This window comes from Rhinoderma darwinii, chromosome 4 (genome assembly GCF_050947455.1).
Source record: "Rhinoderma darwinii isolate aRhiDar2 chromosome 4, aRhiDar2.hap1, whole genome shotgun sequence".
NCBI lineage: Eukaryota > Metazoa > Chordata > Amphibia > Anura > Rhinodermatidae > Rhinoderma > Rhinoderma darwinii.
The window spans coordinates 228908449-228931577 of NC_134690.1; the positions used below are offsets into that span (position 1 = coordinate 228908449).

The 23129-nt window shown below is 41.5% G+C and overlaps 1 protein-coding gene across 1 annotated transcript in view; it reads left to right on the plus strand.

Moving 5' to 3' along the window:
• Positions 1–2139: 2139 nt before the first annotated feature.
• Positions 2140–23129, plus strand: part of AFG1L (AFG1 like ATPase) — a 109414-nt gene continuing 88424 nt past the window's right edge. Inside the window, exons 1-2 of the mRNA XM_075862245.1 lie at positions 2140–2278; positions 7165–7388. Of these exons, the coding sequence (XP_075718360.1) occupies positions 2140–2278; positions 7165–7388 (363 nt within the window). The remainder of the gene's footprint in view (positions 2279–7164; positions 7389–23129) is intronic.

Below are 23129 nucleotides of genomic sequence, written 5' to 3' on the forward strand. Positions count from 1 at the left end.
AAACACATATATTTCTCTGTAAAAGTAGTTAAAAAATAAAAAAACTATATCAATTTGGTATCGCTGTAATTGTATTGACCCATAAACACCGTAAAAAGTAAACCAAAAAACTATAGCGGAATCACATTTTTACTATTCCACACCTCAAATAATTTTTTTTTTACTTTCCCAGTAAATTATATGGTACGATAAATGGTGTCATTAAAGAGGCTCTGTCACCAGATTATCAAATCCCGATCTCCTATTGAATGTGATCGGCGCTGCAATGTAGATAACAGCAAAGTTGTTTTTTTTGCCCAAGTTATGAGCAATTTTATATTTATGCAAATGTGCTTTTCAATGGACAACTGGGCGTGTTTTCTCGTTTTACCAACTGGGCGTTGTGAATAGAAGTGTATGATGCTCACAAATCAGCGTCATGCACTTCTCATCGTTCCCACCCAGCTTCTTTCACTGCAGACACACAGCGTGACGTCACCTACAGGTCCTTCAACCTTGGCGTCGGATGAGAGAAGATACATGGGCTCCAGCCGTCCGAGAAGGTAATATGCTCGTCTCTAGGGAGTTTACTATGCTTACCTGCACATGGTGATGCTGCTGCAGATTCAACTGTACCCTCTGACGCCTGGAGCGGATGTGTTTTCTCTCTTCCGACGCCAAGGTTGAAGGATCTGTGGGTGACGTCACGCTGTGTGTCTGCAGTGAAAGAAGCTGGGTGGGAACGATGAGGTCACCCACAGGTCCTTCAACCTTGGCGTCGGACGAGAGAAGACACATCGGCTCCAGGCATTCGAGAGGGTACAGTTGAATCTGCAGCAGCATCACCGTGTGCAGGTAAGCATAGCAAACTCCCTAGAGACGAGCATATTACCCTCTCGGTCGCCTGGAGCCGATGTATCTTCTCTCGTCCGACGCCAAGGTTGAAGGACCTGTGGGTGACGTCACGCTGTGTATGCAGTGAAAGAAGCTGGGTGGGAACGATGAGAAGTGTATGATGCTGATTTGTCAGCATCATACACTTCTATTTACAACGCCCAGTTGGTAAAAAACACAATACACGCCCAGTTGGTAATCACACAATACACGCCCAGTTGGTAAAACGAGAAAACACGCCCAGTTGTCCATTGAAAAGCTCATTTGCATAAATCTAAAATTGCTCATAACTTGGGCAAAAATGATCGTTTTTAAGAAAAAAAAAACTTTACTGTTATCTACATTGCAGCGCCGATTACATTCAATAGGAGATAGGGGTTTTATAATCTGGTGACAGAGCCTCTTTAACTACAACTTGTCCCGCTAAAAACAAATCCTCATATGGCTATGTTGACGGAAAAAAAAAACTGGGCTTTTGGAATGCAGGGAGGAAAACAAAAAATGACACCGCCGGCTTATCTCCGGGGAGAAAAAAGGGTCGGAAATCCAACATGTAGGACTGCCCCTATTCACAGTGGATTGCTCAGCTGACTCGTATCTAATGTATACGGCCAGCTTTACCAATGTTCTGATTATGTATCGGATTTTCATATATCCAGCGCTATGGCGTAGTTTTCCTCTGGCATGGTACAGAAATGCCTGGAGGGAACCTGATGCCAGGATTGGTCTCCTATGGCATGAGAAGTTCTGGCATCAGTTGCATTGGTTTTATTGCCGGATGTCTACCTTCACCGGAGAGGAAAACGTTGCATGCTGCGTTTTTCTGTCCGGCTATGGACGCTGGACCGGTGCACAACTTTGCCGACTTCAGTCATGTCTGGCTCAGGATAAAGCAACTGGCCAGACATAGCTGATATTTGTGAAGCCAACCTTTTTGGCGTTACATATTGGTCTTTATGCCACATTTAGTCACTATGTGACAAGAACATTTATGAAAATGCTAAGAAAGAGAAGAATTGTATATGAATAAATAAAATATAGTATTTTATTCTACCTGTTTTCTCATCAGGTGTATATATAATACTTATCTACTCCTTTCACATGACGTACAAATATGTAACGAAATGAAGAAATCACTAATGGCTGTGATCCTGCTGTTACTTAGGTTGCTTAGTAACTGGCCTCGCCCCATTCCATGCTCCGGTGTCAACATTTGCCGTCTCTTTGGCTTTCTAAATAAAGTTATTGAAACCTGCCACTTCCAACATGGCGGCTCCCATTGCGCCCTTGGTTCCTTTGCGCTGTTTATTAACAGTTTACCGAAGTTGGCGAAGGCTGCAGTATAATGCCCAGTGTGCTCAGCTGGCACGTCGTACAGTTCCCTGTCTATGGAGTACTGCGACGGGTGAGTGGCTCCGGGATTATACAGCTGTTCTAATGTGAGATCAATGAATGAAAGGCTGAGGAAATAATAACCAAACAGACTGTCTACTGGGATCACATGGTTTTTATTCTCCAGTGTAATCACTAGAACATAAATCCTTGCATGCAGCCTTTACAGTGTCCGGAGTGTATGCATTCTGCTCCTGTTTTATGTAAATAAAGCTTGTTGAAATGAACATATGCTGTGTATACCCACAAAATATATTAGTGTTGCCCTCAGCAACCAATTAGATCACAATATTTTCAGAGCAGGATGGAAAATGAAAGCAGTGGTATGATTGGCTGCTATTGGCAACTTTTATACAGGGAAATCCCACTGTTTGTAAATAAACAGCACCTCATAGTCTGGCATCAGCTCTGTGGGGAACAAATAAAAAGGTATCCAACTTTCTAATGTACTGTGGACCTATTGCAAAATCTGTAATAACAAAAAGTGTCAGTGTTGACCACTGCAACCAGATTACACCTTTCTATTTTTTAAAAGTGGGTTAGAAATGAGGGAAGTGATCTAATTGATTGCTATGGCCGATACTAATTGGTATTGTACAAAAATGTGTAGACCAGGGGCCTCAAACATGTGGCCCCTGATGCTGTCATCTGCGGCCCGCAGGGCACCGAAACTCCCTCGGGAGAGGAGAGAGCAGGCCAAAGGAGGAGAGCGCCGGTGCTCCTTTATGACGTCATGAAGAAGCGCAGACCTTTTTCTGCGCTGCTGGATCATTGGTGGTAGGTGATCAATGGCCACACAGCCCACTGTAGATAGCGCTACACCCCCCTCCCCTGTAGATCGCTCCATTGGGGCTCCCTCTAGGAGTGGAATCCCCAGCCAGAGCTTGTTCGGGGAATCCAGTCCAGGAGGATCGCCTGATGTCACTGTCCATATATGGACAGCGACTTCAGGGGCTTCTCTAGCAGAGGAATCCCGGGCCAGAGCGCTCTGGCTGAAGAATCCGGCCCAGGAGGATCCCCTGATGTCACTGTCCATATTTGGACAGTGACTTCAAGGGCTTTTCCAGCAGAGGAATCCCTGGCCCGAGCATCGGCAACGCTCTTGCTGGGGATTCTAGAGGGAGCCCCAATGGAGCTATCTATAGGGGGGTGGTGGCTCTATCTGTAGGGTGTGTGTCATTTTCTACAGAGGGCAGTGGGGCAATAATTACGGAGGGCACTGTGGTATTATCTACAGAGGGCACTGTCTAAAAAGGGGCTACCCAATCCTGATATTCTTGTGTCGGCCAAACGCTGCCAACTGAGCAGCCAGACTGCATTTAGCGACACCTAAACTGGGAAACTGGATTGTTAAAATAAGCACGTGGAGTAAATGCGCAAATTTCCGGTAAGTTTACACCTAGCGCTATTATTATAGTAATGTATTGTTATAATAGTTCAAATAACTCATTGATTAACAGTAATTTTGTATTGTATCAAAGTAAGGCGGCCCGTCAACTTCAAATTTTTTCTATGTGCGGCCCATTTACCTGTGTGAGTTTGGGACACCTGGTGTAGACGGAAAGCTAGTTCCACCAGTGATTTGTAGTATCCAGTGGTGTCTGCAGCAGTGATATGTTATCGGGCAGAGTGACAAAAACTGGCTACCTGAGAGCAGATGCATACTGAGTTTTGCATAGTGTCATCTTTAGTCCTCCCTTGCTTTCGTTCCTATGGCTTATACAACCAAGGTAGAAAAAAGAGAGATAAAAGCTGAAAAAGAAATAAAGCTGAAAAGATATGTATGTGAATAGAGCCTACACCTAAGTAAGTAGTCAATGTGTGCCTGGTCACCTCGCCTCATATCTTTCCAGCTTTATTTGCTAGTTGTTTAAATTTCACCATGTTCCTCTCTCAGTTTTACATTTTGATGTTGCAGTATTATTGAGTCACGTCATGTGCATCATCTTCTTACCATATATAAAGCTGGGATTTACTGCATAATTCCATCACATAAACTTGATAGCCATTCAGCTGTTGTTTACCTTTCAAATAGATTTTTGCCATATATTGTTGTTCTATTACATAATAGCTCCATATTCCACTGTCATTGTAGATGTAAACTACAATTCTGTCTGCCCATTGGTTCTTTTTGGTGATCCATCTCTTCTCATTCTTTTATTATGTGAAACATTTTTAATGTATTTCAATAAAATATATATTTTTTGTTGGTATAAGTAGTTATGGCTGCATTACTTTTTTTTTTTCTACCTTGGTTATATATTTGAATGGAGTTATAGCCACGTTCAATTATTGGTTTGGACTATATATGTATAATACTTATGGACTTGTCTACTTTATTTAAACTTTTAATTTTTTGTCTTATTTATATACTGATTATAAAAAAAACAGTTTCTTAACTGCTGATCTTTCTTTATTAGACCTCGGACAAAGTACAGTTATTGGGTATTACAATACAATGGAGGGTAAGGGTATGTTCACACGATTAACAAAATACGTCTGAAAATTCTGAACTGTTTTCAAGGGAAAACAGCTCCTGATTTTCAGACGTTTTTTGAGCAACTCGCAGTTTTCGCAGCGTTTTTTACGGACGTTTTTGGAGCTGTTTTCAATAGAGTCTATGAGAAAACGGCTCCAATTACATCCCAAGAAGTGTCCTGCACTTCTTTTGACGAGCCGCCATTTTACGCGCCGTATTTTGACAGCGACGCGTAAAATGACAGCTCGTCTGCACAGAACATCGTAAGACCCATTGCAAGCAATGGCCAGATGTTTGCCGACGTATTGGAGCCGTCTTTTCAGGCGTAATTCGAGGCGTAAAACGCCTCCATTATGTCTGAAAAGAGGTCGTGTGCACATACCCTGAGGCTGGGTTCACACGACCTATTTTCAGGCGTAATGGAGGCGTTTTACGCCTTGAATTACGCCTGAAAACACGGCTCCAATACGTTGGCAAACATCTGCCCATTCATTTCAAAGGGTTTGCCGATGTACTGTGCCGACGACCTGTCATTTTACGCGTCGCTGTCAAAAGACGGCGCATAAAATAACAGCCTCGGCAAAGAAGTGCAGGACACTTCTTGGGACGTAATTGGAGCCGTTTTTCATTAAATCCAATGAAGAACAGCTCCAAATTACGTCCGTAATTGACACCTCGCAAAACGCGACTGACCGACTGCAGCGTTTACAACACGCTGTAAGCTGATTGACTGACCGCAGCGTTTACAACCGGCTCCACAGCTTTTGGAACAGCCTGTAAGCTGACTGACCGGCCGCAGCGTTTACAACAGGCTGTAAGCTGACTGACCGGCCGCAGCGTTTGCAACAAGGTGTAAGCTGACTGACCGGCCGCAGCGTTTACAACAGGCTGTAAGCTGACTGACCGGCCGCAGCGTTTACAACAGGCTGTAAGCTGACTGACCGGCCGCAGCGTTTGCAACAAGGTGTAAGCTGACTGACCGGCCGCAGCGTTTACAACAGGCTGTAAGCTGACTGACCGGCCGCAGCGTTTACAACAGGCTGTAAGCTCACTGACCGGCCGCAGCGTTTACAACAGGCTGTAAGCTGACTGACCGGCCACAGCGTTTACAACAGGCTGTAAGCTGACTGACCGGCCGCAGCGTTTGCAACAAGGTGTAAGCTGACTGACCGGCCGCAGCGTTTACAACAGGCTGTAAGCTGACTGACCGGCCGCAGCGTTTACAACAGGCTGTAAGCTCACTGACCGGCCGCAGCGTTTACAACAGGCTGTAAGCTGACTGACCGGCCGCAGCGTTTGCAACAAGGTGTAAGCTGACTGACCGGCCGCAGCGTTTACAACAGGCTGTAAGCTGACTGACCGGCCGCAGCGTTTACAACAGGCTGTAAGCTGACTGACCGGCCGCAGCGTTTACAACAGGCTGTAAGCTGACTGACCGGCCGCAGCGTTTACAACAGGCTGTAAGCTGACTGACCGGCCGCAGCGTTTACAACAGGCTGTAAGCTGACTGACCGGCCGCAGCGTTTACAACAGGCTGTAAGCTGACTGACCGGCCGCAGCGTTTGCAACAAGGTGTAAGCTGACTGACCGGCCGCAGCGTTTACAACAGGCTGTAAGCTGACTGACCGGCCGCAGCGTTTACAACAGGCTGTAAGCTGACTGACCGGCCGCAGCGTTTACAACAGGCTGTAAGCTGACTGACCGGCCGCAGCGTTTACAACAGGCTGTAAGCTGACTGACCGGCCGCAGCGTTTACAACAGGCTGTAAGCTGACTGACCGGCCGCAGCGTTTACAACAAGGTGTAAGCTGGCTGACTGACCGCAGCGTTTGCAACAAGGTGTAAGCTGACTGACCGGCCGCAGCGTTTACAACAGGCTGTAAGCTGACTGACCGGCCGCAGCGTTTACAACAGGCTGTAAGCTGACTGACCGGCCGCAGCGTTTACAACAGGCTGTAAGCTGACTGACCGGCCGCAGCGTTTACAACAGGCTGTAAGCTGACTGACTGGCCGCATCGTTTACAACAGGCTGTAAGCTGACTGACCGGCCGCAGCGTTTACAACAAGGTGTAAGCTGGCTGACTGACCGCAGCGTTTGCAACAGGCTGTAATCTGACTAGCCGACCGTAGTGTTTACAACAGACAATAACTAGCTATACTATTGCTACAGGCACAATGCTGCTACACTGTAAAATATAGTATACATTAAACATATATTTATTTGTACTGGCTCTCCATTTTCTCTCATAAGGAACAGGGGACCTTACGCCGCTATGATAACCATATATCCTAATAGGGCATATGGACAAGTGATTTTCCAATTGACCAAAGCCTTTAATTTGGCGTCTCATTGTACTATAGACAACTGTGAACAGGATTTGTTTTAAAATCCTTAGTAATGTCATTTTTTTTCTCTTTCAGCAACTATTAGTCACGTAGCGGAGTCTTCTGTTTCCAATTGTGAAATAAACACAAATTCCAACGTGCTTAAAGAATGCACTGGGCCTCTTCAACATTATGACCTTCTAGTAAAGGACTGTGTGCTTCGAAAGGATGAACACCAGCGAAGAGTCATGCAGAACTTGCAGAGTCTTCATGAGGCTCTCCATGGGTACAGGAAGGAATCCAAAGGCGTTTTGTCAAAGGTAAGGCATGCAAACATTTGGTGGAATAAATCCATTACTATGTTGGACACGTCCTACTCTGCTCCATTAAAGTAGTTTTTAGGTTTCCAGCTTGCATTGTTTGAGTGGATGGATGGAAAGATTGCTATATAGATGTTCAAAATAAGATTGTCATGTGCTAATATTGTTTTTCTCACTTTTGGGACGAATCCTAAAAGGTGTAGTTTGTAGCTTCAAAACATTTTTATCATGGTAGATCTTAAGTACCCTCTATATTACTACAGTAGACCTTCACCTCACCAAGGTCTACTACTGATATACAGTATCAGTTACACAGTTTTGGTGCCCTGTTAAAAAATATTTGAGTCTTCCACAAAAACTGAGTTTAAATAAGGCTGTGCTTCAAGCGAATCTAACCTAGTCCATGCTGTCCTCTCGGAGAGCAGCATACAGTGACAGGCTCGCTGTTTTGATCTATATGACTGTAATGTGTAATAATGCTTTTATTTGGGTGAACTTCCATTTTATTGGTTGCAGCACGAACAGTAGTGCTGTGGATATTGTGAGCCTGGAGCCTGATGTATTTATGATCCCACCCACCTGTTGCTGATTGGCAACTTTCTCCTAGAATCTGCCATTACTCCATTATTATGTTAGCCTCAAGCTAGCCAAACATTGTAGATAGCCGTTCAGCCGAAAGCTATTCCAATCGACTCCCCTATACACATTCATGTTTTCTCAATAGCAAGAAGGAGTAAAGGCCCTTTTACACTGGCCGATATTCGTCCAGTGCAGCGAGCGACGATCAACGAGACATCGTTGATCGGCGCTCGTTTGCTCCGGTCACACGGAGCTATGGATGGGGACTCGTCCTCATCCATTATTATGTCGGCAGCGCGTCTCCCTGTATACGCAGGGAGATGTGCTGCCGACAACGATAATATTTAACTTTTTTAAAACGGTACCACCAGCAGCTGATCTAGCGTTTACTCATTCATCTACTGATCGTTCCCCTGTTTAGACTGGGCAATTATCAGTAACGAGCGTTCTATGAGCTCTTGTCTGCCCGATAATCGTCCTGTGTCCCATTAAGTCACTGCCTGATACCTCTGGCAGCAGCTTATCTTATTGCAAACAAATGAATCCAAAATGCCCGATCCTTCTTTCGTTACACCACCATACACATTAGATGGTCGGCCGGTCCTGATGAAATCGGTGGCTCACATGCATCCTCGGCTTCAACATTCCCAAAAGTTTTTTCCACGACATCTGCCCTCTGGGATGGTTGGGACACCCCATATATACTAGATTTGACTGACATTCATCTAATGTGTACGGGCACCTTAAGTCATCATTCATATGGCATATTGTACCCGTATTTAATTTCCTGTAACACTTGGACCACCCATGGTTCTTCTGATCTGAACTCGCCTCACCATAGATCCCTATGCCCCTTCAAGCACTGTTGTCTACATACTTACAAATAGTCTCAGACAATTTTTTTTAAGGCTTTTAGGACACATTGATTCTTGTTCACGCTTTATGATTGGCAGGGTCCTTTTTATTTTTCGATGTCCTGCTGCTTGACGCTTGTAATAAACAGCAGTATATGACTATGGACATAAAAGTTACAAAAGTTTTCAATTTATACATCAGTAAACAAGATTCTTTGCACCTCTATGGTACTCTTCAGCCTACACCTTTTGTGGGAGTTTAAGTGAATGTTCTTATTTAGTATTCACTCACTGAGAAAAAGTTACATTCAGTGAAGTTTGATAGAATCATTGCAATTTACATTGCTTGGGCAGTTCAATTCTTAAGAAAATGTTCTCAGACGATGAAGTGGTATACTTTAACACAGAAGTGTTCCTTGTGGAAAGTGATATAATGCTAGGGCTTTCTCAGGAAATAATTATACAGCAAATTCTGACTAGAATCGTCTGTCTCTGATTCTTTAAGGAGATAATGATGGATCCAAGAAAAGGAAATCATACATTTAAAAAAAACAAAAAAACTACTAGGCTTTTAAAGAATAAAGTTAAACAAGCAGGGCTTCTTGTACATGTATGGGGATAAATCATTGCATTGCCAAGGGACATTTATTTCATGATCTCGTCTAACAATAACTTAATTGAATAAGGTTGATTGAGGTAATTTGACTTCCGGCTATATACAATGAGAAAGTAGTACTGGTTTGTCTGAATAGTCCTAAGTGAGATACACTATATGGACAGAACTATTGGGACGCCTACACATTACACCTGCAGGAGCTTTTATGACATCCCATTCTAAATCCATAGGCATTAATATGGAGTTGTCCCCCCCTTTTCGGCTAAAACCGTCTCCACTCTTCTGGGAAGGCTTTTTACAAGATTTTGCATTGTCTGTGGGAATTTTTGCCTATTCATCCAGAAAAGCATTTTTGAGGTTAGACAGGGATGTTGGATGAGAGGGCCTGGCTAGTAATCTCTGATCTACTTCATCTCAATTGTGTTTGATGTGGTTGAGGTCGGGGCTCTGTGCGGGCCAGTCAAGTTCTTCCTCACCAAACTCACCCAACCATGCCTTTATGGACCTTGCTTTGTGCACAGAAGCACAGACATGCTGGAACAGAAAAGGACCTTCCCCAAACTGTTCCCACAAAGTTGGAAGCATACAATTGTCCAAAATGTCTTAGTATGCTGAAGCATTAAGATTTCCCTTAACTGAAGCTATGGGGTCTAGGCCAACCCCATAGCTAGGGCTGGGTGATTATGACCTAAATCAAAATCATGATTAATTGAACTTGTAACCTCGATTACGACTAATAAACAATTTTAGACAACACCCCTTTTTACATGCCATGACCCCTTTTTGCATTCCATTTAATTAATATAGATCCCCTGAGCCTGCTGTATACTATTGTATATAATATACCCCCGACACTACCCCCCACACAGTATAATGCCCCCATAGCTGCCCCCACACAATATATTGTCCCTATAGCTGCCCTCGACGCAGCATAATGCCCCAATAGTGCCTAATAAAAATAAAGAAATACATACTCGCCTAACCCCATTTCCAACGACGAGTGCAGGAGATCCATCTGCTTCTCTGGTATGTTTAACAAAGTTGCTGTGGTTCCTAAACGCTTCCACTTTGGAGTAATACTACTCACAGTTCATCATGGAATATCTAGGAGGGAAGAAATCTCTAGAACTGACTTCTCTTTAGAAATGGCTTATTCTGTCACAAATGTTTGTGAAGGCCGACTACATGGCTAGGTGCTGGATCTTATACACCTGTGTAGGGTTGTCATGATAGCAGAATTTGGACTTCGATACCGATACTTTGTGTAGTATTGCGATACTTGATACCAAAATGATACCTTGTCAACAATAATAAAGAAAAAACAAGTTCTTCCATTTTCTGATGTGAAGCACGTGGTGTGATGAATTTTAAACCTCCATGTGCCTCACATTAATAGTAATTAACCCCATCATGTTCCTCAGTCATAATGGACAACATTGGGTTAATGTGTAAGGTACATGATTGGGTTAATTACTATTAATGTGAGGCACATGGAGGTTCAAAATTCATAATACCTTGTGCCTACGAGCGTGTTTGGTCCGTGATATACGGTCCGTATGTCGGCCGCATTTGCCGGACCAAACACACTGCAGGGAGCCAGGCACCTAGCATTATGACAACTCGCTGCTGGACAACTGTCCCGTACTGTAATCATGTTTTCAGTACGGGACAGTTGTCCCGCAGCAAGGCAGTGACACCTAGCGTCATAGATAACTATGATGCTAGGAGCCCGCCTCCCTGCAGTGTGTTCGGTCCGGGAAATGCGGCCGACGTACGGACCGTATATCTCGGACCGAACACGCTCGTGTGTGTCAGCGTAACATCATATAACAGCATAAACATCATAATTATTGTTATTACGGTCGCGACGATACCGAATATGTGTATATTTTATGTATTGAGACTTATTTTAATGTTTGTTGTAATAAATTGTGTATTTTATTTTATATAACATTACGTTATTTTTTGTTTACTTTTTTAATTTTTAAACTTTAATGTACTGGCATATATCTTTATGCCAGTACATTAGCCTGTGTACTGATAGTACACAGGCAGATGTTAGGACATACTTAAGTATGTCAGAGAGCCCTGGGGTCCTTCAATGGACCCTGGGCTGTCTGCCCAGATATGGTATATCCCTCGATAGCGTCACAGGGATTACCTGTGACGTGATCCAAAGGGCATCCCCCCTTCTCATTTACCCCTTCAATGCTGCGGTCCGAATTCAAGGGAATAGCGGCGGAGATCAGAGGTTTCTCTGATCTCCGCTGTTAGAGCGGGGCTGCGGCTGTGCAATACAGCCATTGCCCCACTCCTGACAATAAGTGTGTGCTCACGATCAGCATAAGGTGGTGCTGCAATAATGAGTGGCGGCGCAGGCACTGAAGACAGAACATGGGGGTGTTTTGTAGTGCGCCCGCCATGTTCTTTCTTCAGTGCCGGCAATTATTAGTGCAGCACTGGTCGCATCACATCATTCTGACCGCGCGCGCACACTTGTCAGGACTCAGGAGCAGGGCAATGGATGTATTACACAGCCGCAGCCCTGCTCCAACTACATTTATGTGTTACTATACTTAGCTGTGCGGCCGCACAGCTTAGTATTGAAATACATGAATTAACGGTATTGAACAGTTTGAGGGTGCACGGTATTTAAACAGTATCGAAGTTTCGATGCTTCGTGCAACCCTGCACCTGTGGCAATGGAACTGAATGAAACACCTGAATTCAATGATTTCATACGTGTGTCCCAATACTTTTATCCATATTTAGTGCATCTACAACACCCTTCCGAAACTTGTCTAATCGCAGACAGTCCCACAATACACCCATCAAGTCGGCTTCTCCGGAGTTGCACCTTGGGCATGCTGGATCGGCTTGCACTCCTATAGTAAATTAGAACACAGGTTTTTATGCACTCTATGTAATAAATATAGATGTGACAACCTGTGCTGATAGCTGGGGTACTCTCTCAAGAATCTTCTACTATTGACCCTCCTCAATAGGCCCAATGTCCCCCTCCCATTTCTCTTTGCTACACTAGAAATTTAGTCAGTATCCTATCTAACAAGGACTTTCCAAGTAGAAATGACTCCAGCAGAACCCTCCATTTTCACTATTTGGCATATTCTGTTATTGGAAACCCCAGTGCCTCCCTTTTCAGCCGCCTCTGCCTGGTAAAAAGGTCTCCGCTGCAAGTATTTATTAATTTGTCTAGGGGAGGTCAAATTCCTTCCTTAGCTGGGATAACCCTTTAACCCCTTCCCGCATTTTCACGTACATGCACGTCGGGGAATGCAGCCTGGCATGGCATAATAGATTGCCTGTCAGTTTTACACTGACAGGCAATAATGCTTTGGTATACTAAGTATACCAAAGCATTATATATGCGATCAGCAGATCGCATATTGAAGTCCCCTGGCGGGACTAAAAAAAAAAAAATGTAAATCAGTTAAATAAAGTTTGTGTAAAAAATAAAATTACAGTCAAAATCAAATAAAACCCAAAAAGTGGTTTTATCTAGTAAAAGTGTCAAAACAAATAACACATGCACATATATGGTATCCCCGCGATCGTAACAACTTGACCAATAAAATGAACACTTAAATTAAACTGCCGGATGAACAGCGTCCACAAAAAACAACGGCAAAATTCTCTCTTTTCTCCCATTCCCCCCATAAAAAATTAAATAAAAGTTAATCTATAAGTCCTATGTACCCCAAAATAGTACTAATGAAAACTTCACATTGGCCCGCAAAAATCAAGCCCACATACGGCCACATCGACGGAAAAATAAAAAAATTACGGCTCTTGGAATGAAGTGATGCAAAAACAAGTAATTTTTTTCTAAAAGGCTTTTTATTGTGCAAACGTAGGAAAATATATAAAACCTTTACATATTTGGTATCCCCGTAATCGTGCCAACCCATAGAATAAAGTTAACATGTTATTTACGCTGCATAGTAAACGGCGTAAATTTATAACGTGAAAATGAATGCTGGAATAGCTTCTTATTTTCAATTCTCTCCTTAAATAAAGTTAATAAAAGTTAATCAATATATTGTAAGCATCTAAAAATGGTACAATTACAAAATACAACTCGTCCCGCAAAAAACAAGCCCTTATATGGCTATGTCGACGGAATAAAAAAAAAGTTCCGACTCTTAGAATGCGACAGTGAAAAAAACAAAAAATAATCCTTGGTCATTAACGCGCAAAATGGCCTGGTCATTAAGGGGTTATAAACCTCACCATCTGTAACGTGTATTAATCTCCTAACAGCTTTCTTCTTCCATCTATCAAAATCTTCCAATAAGTATAACCAGGGGGTATCCCATATTAAAGTGCACTGCGTGGGGCCAGATATAGCCTGTATCTTATGTACCTTCTAATATAGCTTATAAAGCAACCTTAGGGTTGGGGTTTGGGAAGCAGATATTTTAAATCTATGTCAAAATCTGATCAATGGGAAGAATTTTCTATATTTAGTGTTTTTCTAACGTTGATATTACCTCTGTCGTATTCCATTAATTTATGTAGGAAGTTTTATTATCTTCTGATCACTTTTTACAGTATGTACTTTCCTTGCTGACTGATTTCCTTGCAAATAACATTATTGTATTATTTTTTAAAGTGACCTCAGATTTGAGGTCTTTTTTTCTTTTTTTTTTCCTTGATTAAGCAAAATTATGCATATGCATTTTTCTTCCTGTGATTCTGATCATGACTGGATATTTGCATGATGCATATCTACAAAACCTGCCAATCTTCTACAAATAAGAAAAAATATATTTCATGATTGTGTGTGGGTTACGTTCCTGACCAAAGACAAATTACCTTTACTCCGTGATATCCAAGTGATAATCAAATGCATATACTGTATGTTTAGTTCATCAACCTCTGTCAGGGTTCATCGCTTTGGCATAAAGCATAGATACATCTTCGCTACGTCACTAAATGATGACCTTTTTTTAAGTTGCTCCAAGGCCCCATGTACATGACCGTAAAAACTCCCGTAATTACGGGTCGTAATTACGGCCCGTAATCATGGGCCCATAGACTTCTATTGGCCACGGGTACCTCCCCGTATGCTTACAGGAAGGTGCCCGTGCCGTTGAAAAAGATAGAACATGTCCTATTTCAGGCCGTAATACGGCACGGGCAGCCCATAGAAGTCTATGGGGCTCCTGTAATTACGGGTGACTACGTGTGTGCACCCGTAATTACGGGAGCGTTGCTAGGCGACGTCAGTAAATAGTCACTGTCCAGGGTGCTGAAAGAGTTAAACGATCGGCAGTAACTCTTTCAGCACCCTGGACAGTGGCTACCGATCACAATATAGATAAAGCTGTAAAAAAAAAAACCGTTCATACTTACCCAGAACTCCCTGCTTCTTCCTCCAGTCTGGCCTCCTGGCTGCAGCGGTCACATGGACTGCCGCGTCATCCAGGGCGGTCGGGCTGGATGTGAAGAGAGGGACGCATCACCAAGACAACGGCCGGGTAAGTATGAATTTCTTTAACTTTTATTACAGAAAGGGCTGTCCCTTCTCTCTATCCTGCACTGATAGAGAGAAGGGCTGCCGATTACTGCAGTTCTATTTTGCAGCCAAAAACGTGCCCGTAAATACGGGTGGAATACGGGTGACACCAGACCCGTATTTATGGGCACGGGTCCGTAAATACTGGTGCAATACGGGTCAAAAACGTGTGACCAAGGACCCGTATTTACAGGTGGGCAAAAATACGGTCGTGTGCATGAGTGATCAACACTTCCCTAGTACCAGATGGTTGAAAGGAAAAAAAAACCTTAAATGGTTTAAATCGCTGCTCCAATATAGGAATAAATGTGTTCACAAACACGTGGCAAAATAGCGCTTTTCAAAAATCGTGCCAAGTAATGCATTTTGACCCGCAGGATCAGAATACCTGTGCAGGTCAGGATTTGAATTCTGCTCTAAAAAAAATAAAAATAACCGTTTTAAATTCCAAAACGTAATTATTTTCTCCTTACCAGTGCTTGCAGCACATGAACAATATAGATTTGAAAAAATGGGTGAGGCTTAAAAATGAATCTCTGCTTTATATCATCATGTCGTTTTAATGTCCAAAATTCTGTGCTGATTAACTTTTTCTACATCTTTATCATGGATGGCTCTCCATTTTTCTAACGCATAGCTCTAAATTTCCTGCATAGACATCCTGGCTATCTGCAGGCGCTACTATAGGGGGCATGGGAGCTTACTACCAATTATTGTCTCATTGAGTACAATGTATGACCATAGGCAATACCGAAAAAAAGGTAACAGTGGGCACACATATATATATGTATCACAAGAGTGCAAGAGGTTTACACCTAAAGATAAAATGCAAAAAAACAACTGAGACCACTGTGAAAGTTGGCTGTTATTCCGGCGATATACATGGGGCAGGATATGGTGCAGCACCTAATTTTGGCAGATGTATCATCGTCTTTACCCCATTCCTAACATTTGATGAAAGGTTACGTCATACTTCGGAAAGGAGAGTATGGAGCGGGCTGAACCCTGTCCGTACTTAGCAGGTGTCCGGTGCATGTAACTACAAATTTGGATCTCTATCTCTCCCTCTCTCCTTTCTTAAAAAAAATTATATATATATTTATCCTATTCCAATATTCCCCCAAAAGTAATGTAAAGAAACAAACCAAAAACATAATTTGCATCGCCACATCCATAAAAGTCCAAACTATTACAATAAAACAATATTTAACTTGCACAGTTAGTAGTGTAAAGAAAAAGTTTCCAGAATTCCTGTTTTTTGGTCATGTCGTTTCCCACAAAAAATTCAATAAAAAGTTTCATGTACCTCCAAATGGTACTAATAAAAACTATGGCTCACATTGCAAAAACCAAGCTTTCACAATGCTCAATCGATGGAAAAATAAAAAGCTATGGGTCTATATAGCCACACAAACATTATTATTATTAGTTTTTAAGCAATTGAATTTTTTGGGTAAAAGTAGTAAAACATAAAAAAGATATACATTACCGTTCAAAAGTTTGGGGTCACCCAGACAATTTTGTGTTTTCCATGAAAACTCACACTTATATTTATCAAAAGAGTTGCAAAATGACTAGAAAATATAGTCAAGACATTGACAAGGTTAGAAATAATGATTTTTATTTTAAATAATAATTTTCTCCTTCAAACTTTGCTTTCGTCAAAGAATGCTCCATTTGCAGCAATTACAGCATTGCAGACCTTTGGCATTCTAGCTGTTAATTTGCTGAGGTAATCGGGAGAAATTTCACCCCATGCTTCCAGAAGCCCCTCCCACAAGTTGGATTGGCTTGATGGGCACTTCTTGCGTACCATACGGTCAAGCTGCTCCCACAACATCTCTATGGGGTTGAGATCTGGTGACTGCGCTGGCCACTCCATTACAGATAGAATACCTTCTGTCTGCTTCTTCCCCAAATAGTTCTTGCATAATTTGGAGGTGTGCTTTGGGTCATTGTCCTGTTGTAGGATGAAATTGGCTCCAATCAAGCGCTGTCCATAGGGTATGGCATGGTGTTGCAAAATGGAGTGATAGCCTTCCTTATTCAAAATCCCTTTTACCTTGTACAAATCTCCTGCTTTACCAGCACCAAAGCAACCCCAGACCATACCTCCACCATGCTTGACAGATGGCGTCAGGTACTCTTCCAGCATCTTTTCAGTTCTGCGTCTCACAAATGTTCTTCTGTGTGATCCAAACACCTCAAACTTCGATTCGTCTGTCCATAACACTTTTTTCCAATCTTCCTCTGTCCAATGTCTGTGTGCTTTTGCCCATATTAATATTTTCCTTTTATTAGCCAGTCTCAGATATGGCTCTGTCTTTGCCACTCTGCCCTGAAGGCCAGCATCCCGGAGTCGCCTCTTCACGGTAGACTTTGACACTGGCGTTTTGCGGGTACTATTTAATGAAGCTGCCAGTTGAGGACCTGTGAGGTGTCTATTTCTCAAACTAGAGACTCTAATGTACTTGTCTTGTTGCTCAGTTGTGCAGCAGGGCCTCCCACTTCTCTTTCTACTCTGGTTAGAGCCTGTTTGTGCTGTCCTCTGAAGGGAGTAGTACACACCGTTGTAGGGAATCTTCAGTTTCTTGGCAATTTCTCGCATGGAATAGCCTTCATTTCTAAGAACAAGAATAGACTGTCGAGTTTCACATGAAAGCTCTCTTTTTCTAGCCATTTGGAGAGTTTAATCGAACCCACAAATGTAATGCTCCAGATTCTCAACTAGCTCAAAGGAAGGTCAGTTTTATAGCTCCTCTAAACAGCAAAACTGTTTACAGCGGTGCTAACATAATTGCGCAAGGGTTTTCAAGTGTTTTCTAATCATCTATTAGCCTTCTAACACAGTTAGCAAACACAATGTACCATTAGAACACTGGAGTGATGGTTGCTGGAAATGGGCCTCTATACACCTATGTAGATATTGCATTAAAAATTAGACGTTTGTAGCTAGAATAGTCATTTACCACATTAACAATGTATAGAGTGTATTTCTGATTAATTTTATGTTATCTTCATTGAAAAAAACTGTGCTTTTCCTTCAAAAATAAGGAAATTTCTAAGTTACCCTAAACTTTTGAACGGTAGTGTAAATTTTGGTATCACCCTAAAGGTATTGACCCGCAGAACAAAGTTAACATGTCATTTTTATCGCACGGTAAATGCCCCAAAACCCAAAAAACAATGGAGGAATCACAGTTTTTTTCCCCATTCTACCCCACATAGATTTGCCAATTTCCCAGTACATTTTATGGTACAATAAATGGTGCCATGAAAAACTACAACTTGCCCAGCAAAAAACAAGCCCTCATATGGCTATATCGATGGACAAATAAAAAAGTTATGGCTTTTAATAGATGAGGAACAAAAAACAAAGTGAAAAGACGAAAAATGTCTGCAGCGGCAGGGGGTTAACAGCAGGGGGCCCCCATGTCTGCCATTGACCCAAACCTATTAGGCCCTGCCAGATTATTACAGTGTATTATGTAAACTATCAACAAATTGCTTGTTAACCCCTTCCCGACCACCCCACGTAGATTAACGGGCTGCAGCACTGGTCTTTGTGCCTGCAGCCCGTTAATCTACGTGTGCTCCTAACAGAGCACACAGGCACTTCCCGCAGTCCGGCATCTCCCAGTACAGGCAGCTTTAGTACTGGGGGAATCATCAGGTCGGATCACAGCGGTGATCCGAACCGATTAACCCCTTAAATGCGGCGGTCAATAGCGACCGCCACACTTAAGTTGTTATAACAATATCGGCACCCCGTGTGAAACTGACAGGTATAATACCCTGCAATACATAAGTATTGCAGGGTATTATAACAACGCTCCAACAATTGGATTCTCAAGTCCCTAGTCCTTTATTATTAGATAAAAAATAAAAAAATTAATAAACTATGCATAATTGGTATCGGTGCGTCCGTAACGGCCTGAAGTATAAAAATATAATGTAATTTATCCTGCGCAGTGAACGCCATAAAAAAACGATACCAGAATTGCTATTTTTAGTCATTACAGCTCCGAATTTTTTTTTATAAATAGGGATCAAAAAGTCGCATGTATTCAAAAATGGTACCAATAAGAACTACAATGGTTCCGCAAAAAACATTTTTTTTTTTAAAACCGTGATTTTATAATGCAAACACAATAAAACATAAAAAAACCTATATACTTATGGTATCGCCGTAATCGCAACGACCCACAGAATAAATTAAATATGCCATTTATAATGCGCGGTGAACGCCGTAAAAATAGAATAAAAAAAGAATATAAGTTTTCACGGCCTAATTACACTAAATTCAGCAAAAAAAGTATGGGATCAAAATGTTCACTATACCCCTAGATAAATTCTTTTCAGGGCTGTAGTTTCCCAAATGGGGTCACTTCTGGGGGTGATTTGGTCCCGCAGGGGCTTTGCAAATGCGACATGACGCCAGAAAACCCATCCAGCGAACTTGAGCTCCAAAAGCCAAATAGTGCTCCTTCCCTTCTGAGCCCTGCCGAGTGTCCAAACAGCTGTTTATTACCAGTTATGGGGTATTGCTCTAATCAGGAGAAATTGCTTTACAAATCCTGTAGTGCTTTTTCTTCTTTATTCCTTGCAAAAATGTATAATTTCTAAGTTTTATTGGAAAAAATTTAGATTTTCATTTTTATGGACGAATTCCACTAAATTCAGCAAAAAATCTGTGCTCACTATACCCTTTGATAAATTTCTTGAGGGGTGTAGTATGCCAAGTGGTGTCTTTTTGGGGGTGTTTCCACTGTTTTGGCCCCACAAGACCTCTTCAAACCTGACGTGGTGCCTAAAATATATTCTAATAAAAAGGAGGCCCTAAAATCTTCTAGGTGCTCCTTTGTTTCTGAGGTCTGTTCTTCAGTCCATTAGCACATTAGGCCCACATGTTATTTAGAAAAACTGCAGTATCTGGGCAATACATATTAAGTTGCGTTTCTCTGGTAAAACCTTTTGTGTTACAGGAAAAAATGGATTACAATGGATTTTCTGACAAAAAAAATAATAAAAAAATTTGTACATTTCCCCTCTACTTTGCTTTAATTCCTGTGAAACACCTAAAGGGTTAAGGAACTTTCTTTATGCTGTTTTGAAAACTTTGAGGAGTGCAGTTTTTAAAATTTGGTGACTTATGGGGGTTTCTAATATATAAGGCCCTCAAAGCCACTTCAGAAGTGAACTAGTACCTATAAAAATAGGTTTTGAAAGTCTTCTTGAAAATGTGAGAAATTTCTGCTAAAGTTCTAAGCCGTGTAACGTCCTAGAAAAAAAAAACGATGTTCAAAAAACGATGCCAACATAAAGTAGACATATGGGAAATGTTAATTAGTAGCTATTTTGTGTGGTATTGTGCTATCTTTTTTACAAGCAGATGTATATTTAAATTAAAAAATTTTTTTTTTTCACATTTTCTCTAAAGTTTGGTGTTTTTCACAAACAAATACTGAATTTATTGATCAAATTTTTCCACTAACCTAAAGTACAATATGTCACGAGAAAACGAATCGCTTGGATAGGTAAAAGCATTCCCAAGTTATTACCACATAAAGTGACATGTCAGATTTGAAAAAATTGGCTGCGTCCACAAGGCCAAAACAGGCTCAGTCCTGAAGGGGTTAAAGTATTCTTGTAGATATAATACATTTTATAAAATAAAAGTAAAAAAAAAGTTTTCGGAAGTATAAAAAAAATAAACTGTACAAAAAAAAATAAAAATGTTTTATAATATTGGAAACAATAAGCAAATAAAAAACTATACAAAATTGGTATTGCCACATCTCTAATTATCACGTTATTGTAAAAAAATAAGAACATTTTAAAATGCCAGCATTTTTTTTTTCATTCATCCAGCCTCACAAACAACAAAATAAAGAAGACATTAAAAATTTGTATGTACCCCAAAATGGTACTAATGAAAACTACAAGTCCTCCCTCAAAAAACAAGCTTTCATACAGCTCTGTCAATAGACAAATACAAATGTTATGGCCAGGGGCGTAACTAGGAAACACGGCCCCATAGCAAACTTTTGACTGGGCCCCCCTCTCCTGGGTGCCACACACAGCCTGCCCTTGTAAATATTGCCCACTTGTAGATAGTGCCATACAGCCCCCTGCTGTAGACAGTGTTATACACCTCCCCTGTAGACAGTGCTATACAGCCCCCCCTGTAGACAGTGCTATACAGCCCCCCTGTAGAGAGTGCTATACAGCCCCCCTGTAGACAGTGCTATACAGCCCCCCTGTAGACAGTTCTATACAGCCCCCCTGTAGACAGTGCTATACATCCCCCCCTGTAGACAGTGCTATACAGCCCCCCTGTAGACAGGGCTATACAGCCTCCCCATACAGTGCTATACAGCCCTCCCTGTAGACAGTGCTATAATTTCAAGTATCACAAAGAGAGACAATTGATACGGCGTGCAGCGGCAAATTTTTCTTTTCCTTTTAAGCCACGCCTCTAATCCCACCCATACACACCCGGTTCAGCCCACACAGTATCATGCTCTAATAGTGCCCCCCAGAATAAAGATAACATGTCATTTATAACACACGTGAACGATGTAAAAACAAAAACTATAAATTAATTGCAGAATTGAAGGTTTTTTCTACTGCCGCCACCTCACTCCCAAATGTAAAAATAAGTTATATAGTACATTATAAATACCCCAGTAAAAAAAAAAAAAACAACAAGCCCTAGTATGGCTATGTTGTCGGAGAAGTAAGAATTATGGCTATTGAGAACAGGTGTCACCAGGCGGGACTTGGATCAGGTTTTCGATATAAGTGCGGTTCCTGGAGCTGGGACCCGCATCTATAAGACATTTATGGCATAATCTGAGACTAAGTTGAGTTCTTGCCATATTATGGACTACTCGAGCTAGAAAAAAAATCCTATAAAATTGGGCACAGTGTGTGCCTTTAAAATGATTATTGTGGTTCATCAGTCTACATCTGGTAAATGAAAGATTTTTTTTTCATTTAAATTTTCTTGTGAAAATAAGTTCGAGTTAAAGGCATTTACTTTGCTATTTATATATTTGTCGAAGAAACTAATCAGGACAACCACTCCATATACTAATAGGGACAACACCTGTCCATATGCTCTGTTAGGGCATATGGACATCATAGAGTGGGGCCCTACTTGGACTCATGCGTTACACGTTCGGCCATTCATTTAAAAGGTAACTAAACTTTTTAAAAAACTTTTGACGTCAGATCGCTAAAACAAATCTGCAGAAGCGCTTGGGTGAGCGCTGTGCTGCTTTGTTACTGATTGCCTTTCCTCGGAAAGCCAATTTGCAGTGTACGTGCTCAATAGAAAGTCTGTGAGTCCGTACACTTCTCGCTCAGCTTTCCAAGGAAAGACGATCAGAAACTAAGCTGCACAGCGCTCACCCCAACGCTTCTTCCGCTTCGTTATAGCGATCGGTGGGGTGGATCAGTGCTCAGACCCCCACCGATCAAAACTTCTGACATGTCACTATGACATGTCAAAAGTTTTTCAGTAACCCTGCAATGATATAGAAGTAGGCTTCCATTTAAAAAAAGAAAGTAGTTGTCTTTGTGACAACCCATTTAAAACATAAACCTTTGGCTATACCTGTCCAAGTAGGTTTCTCATTATTTAAAGTATTGTGTAGTTCTGTATGTGGGGGTTTTTCAGACTTTTTTTTTTTTTGTGTAATATTCCTTTAAACAAAACTGAAACCTTACTGTAAACTTCTCACTTTATATTTCTGAGGAGTATAATGAAATATTGTCGATCATAGCTTAAATATGTATTTAAATAAGTTTCACTGTTTTGAGGCTGTCTTGAAAATTGTGTCCAGGAGGAAATTGTGCCTCTACTCGGTCTAATTGAATTGTAACCCAGCGCACTATATCTTATAATCACAGAAACAAGAATAGTTTGAAAATCATAGCGTTTTCGGAACTAGCACCTAAAAAAAGGCACAGAATTAGCAACACAATGTCTACAGCTGCAGAGTAAAGCAGATGTTGCACATTTAAATCAAATGATGTCTACTAGACACTTATAATTTCACATCTGGCATATTGTAGCAAAATTGTTTTTTTTTTTTTTTTAAATGGATGGATCAACTATATATACTTTGTCCACCTTTTTGTACATT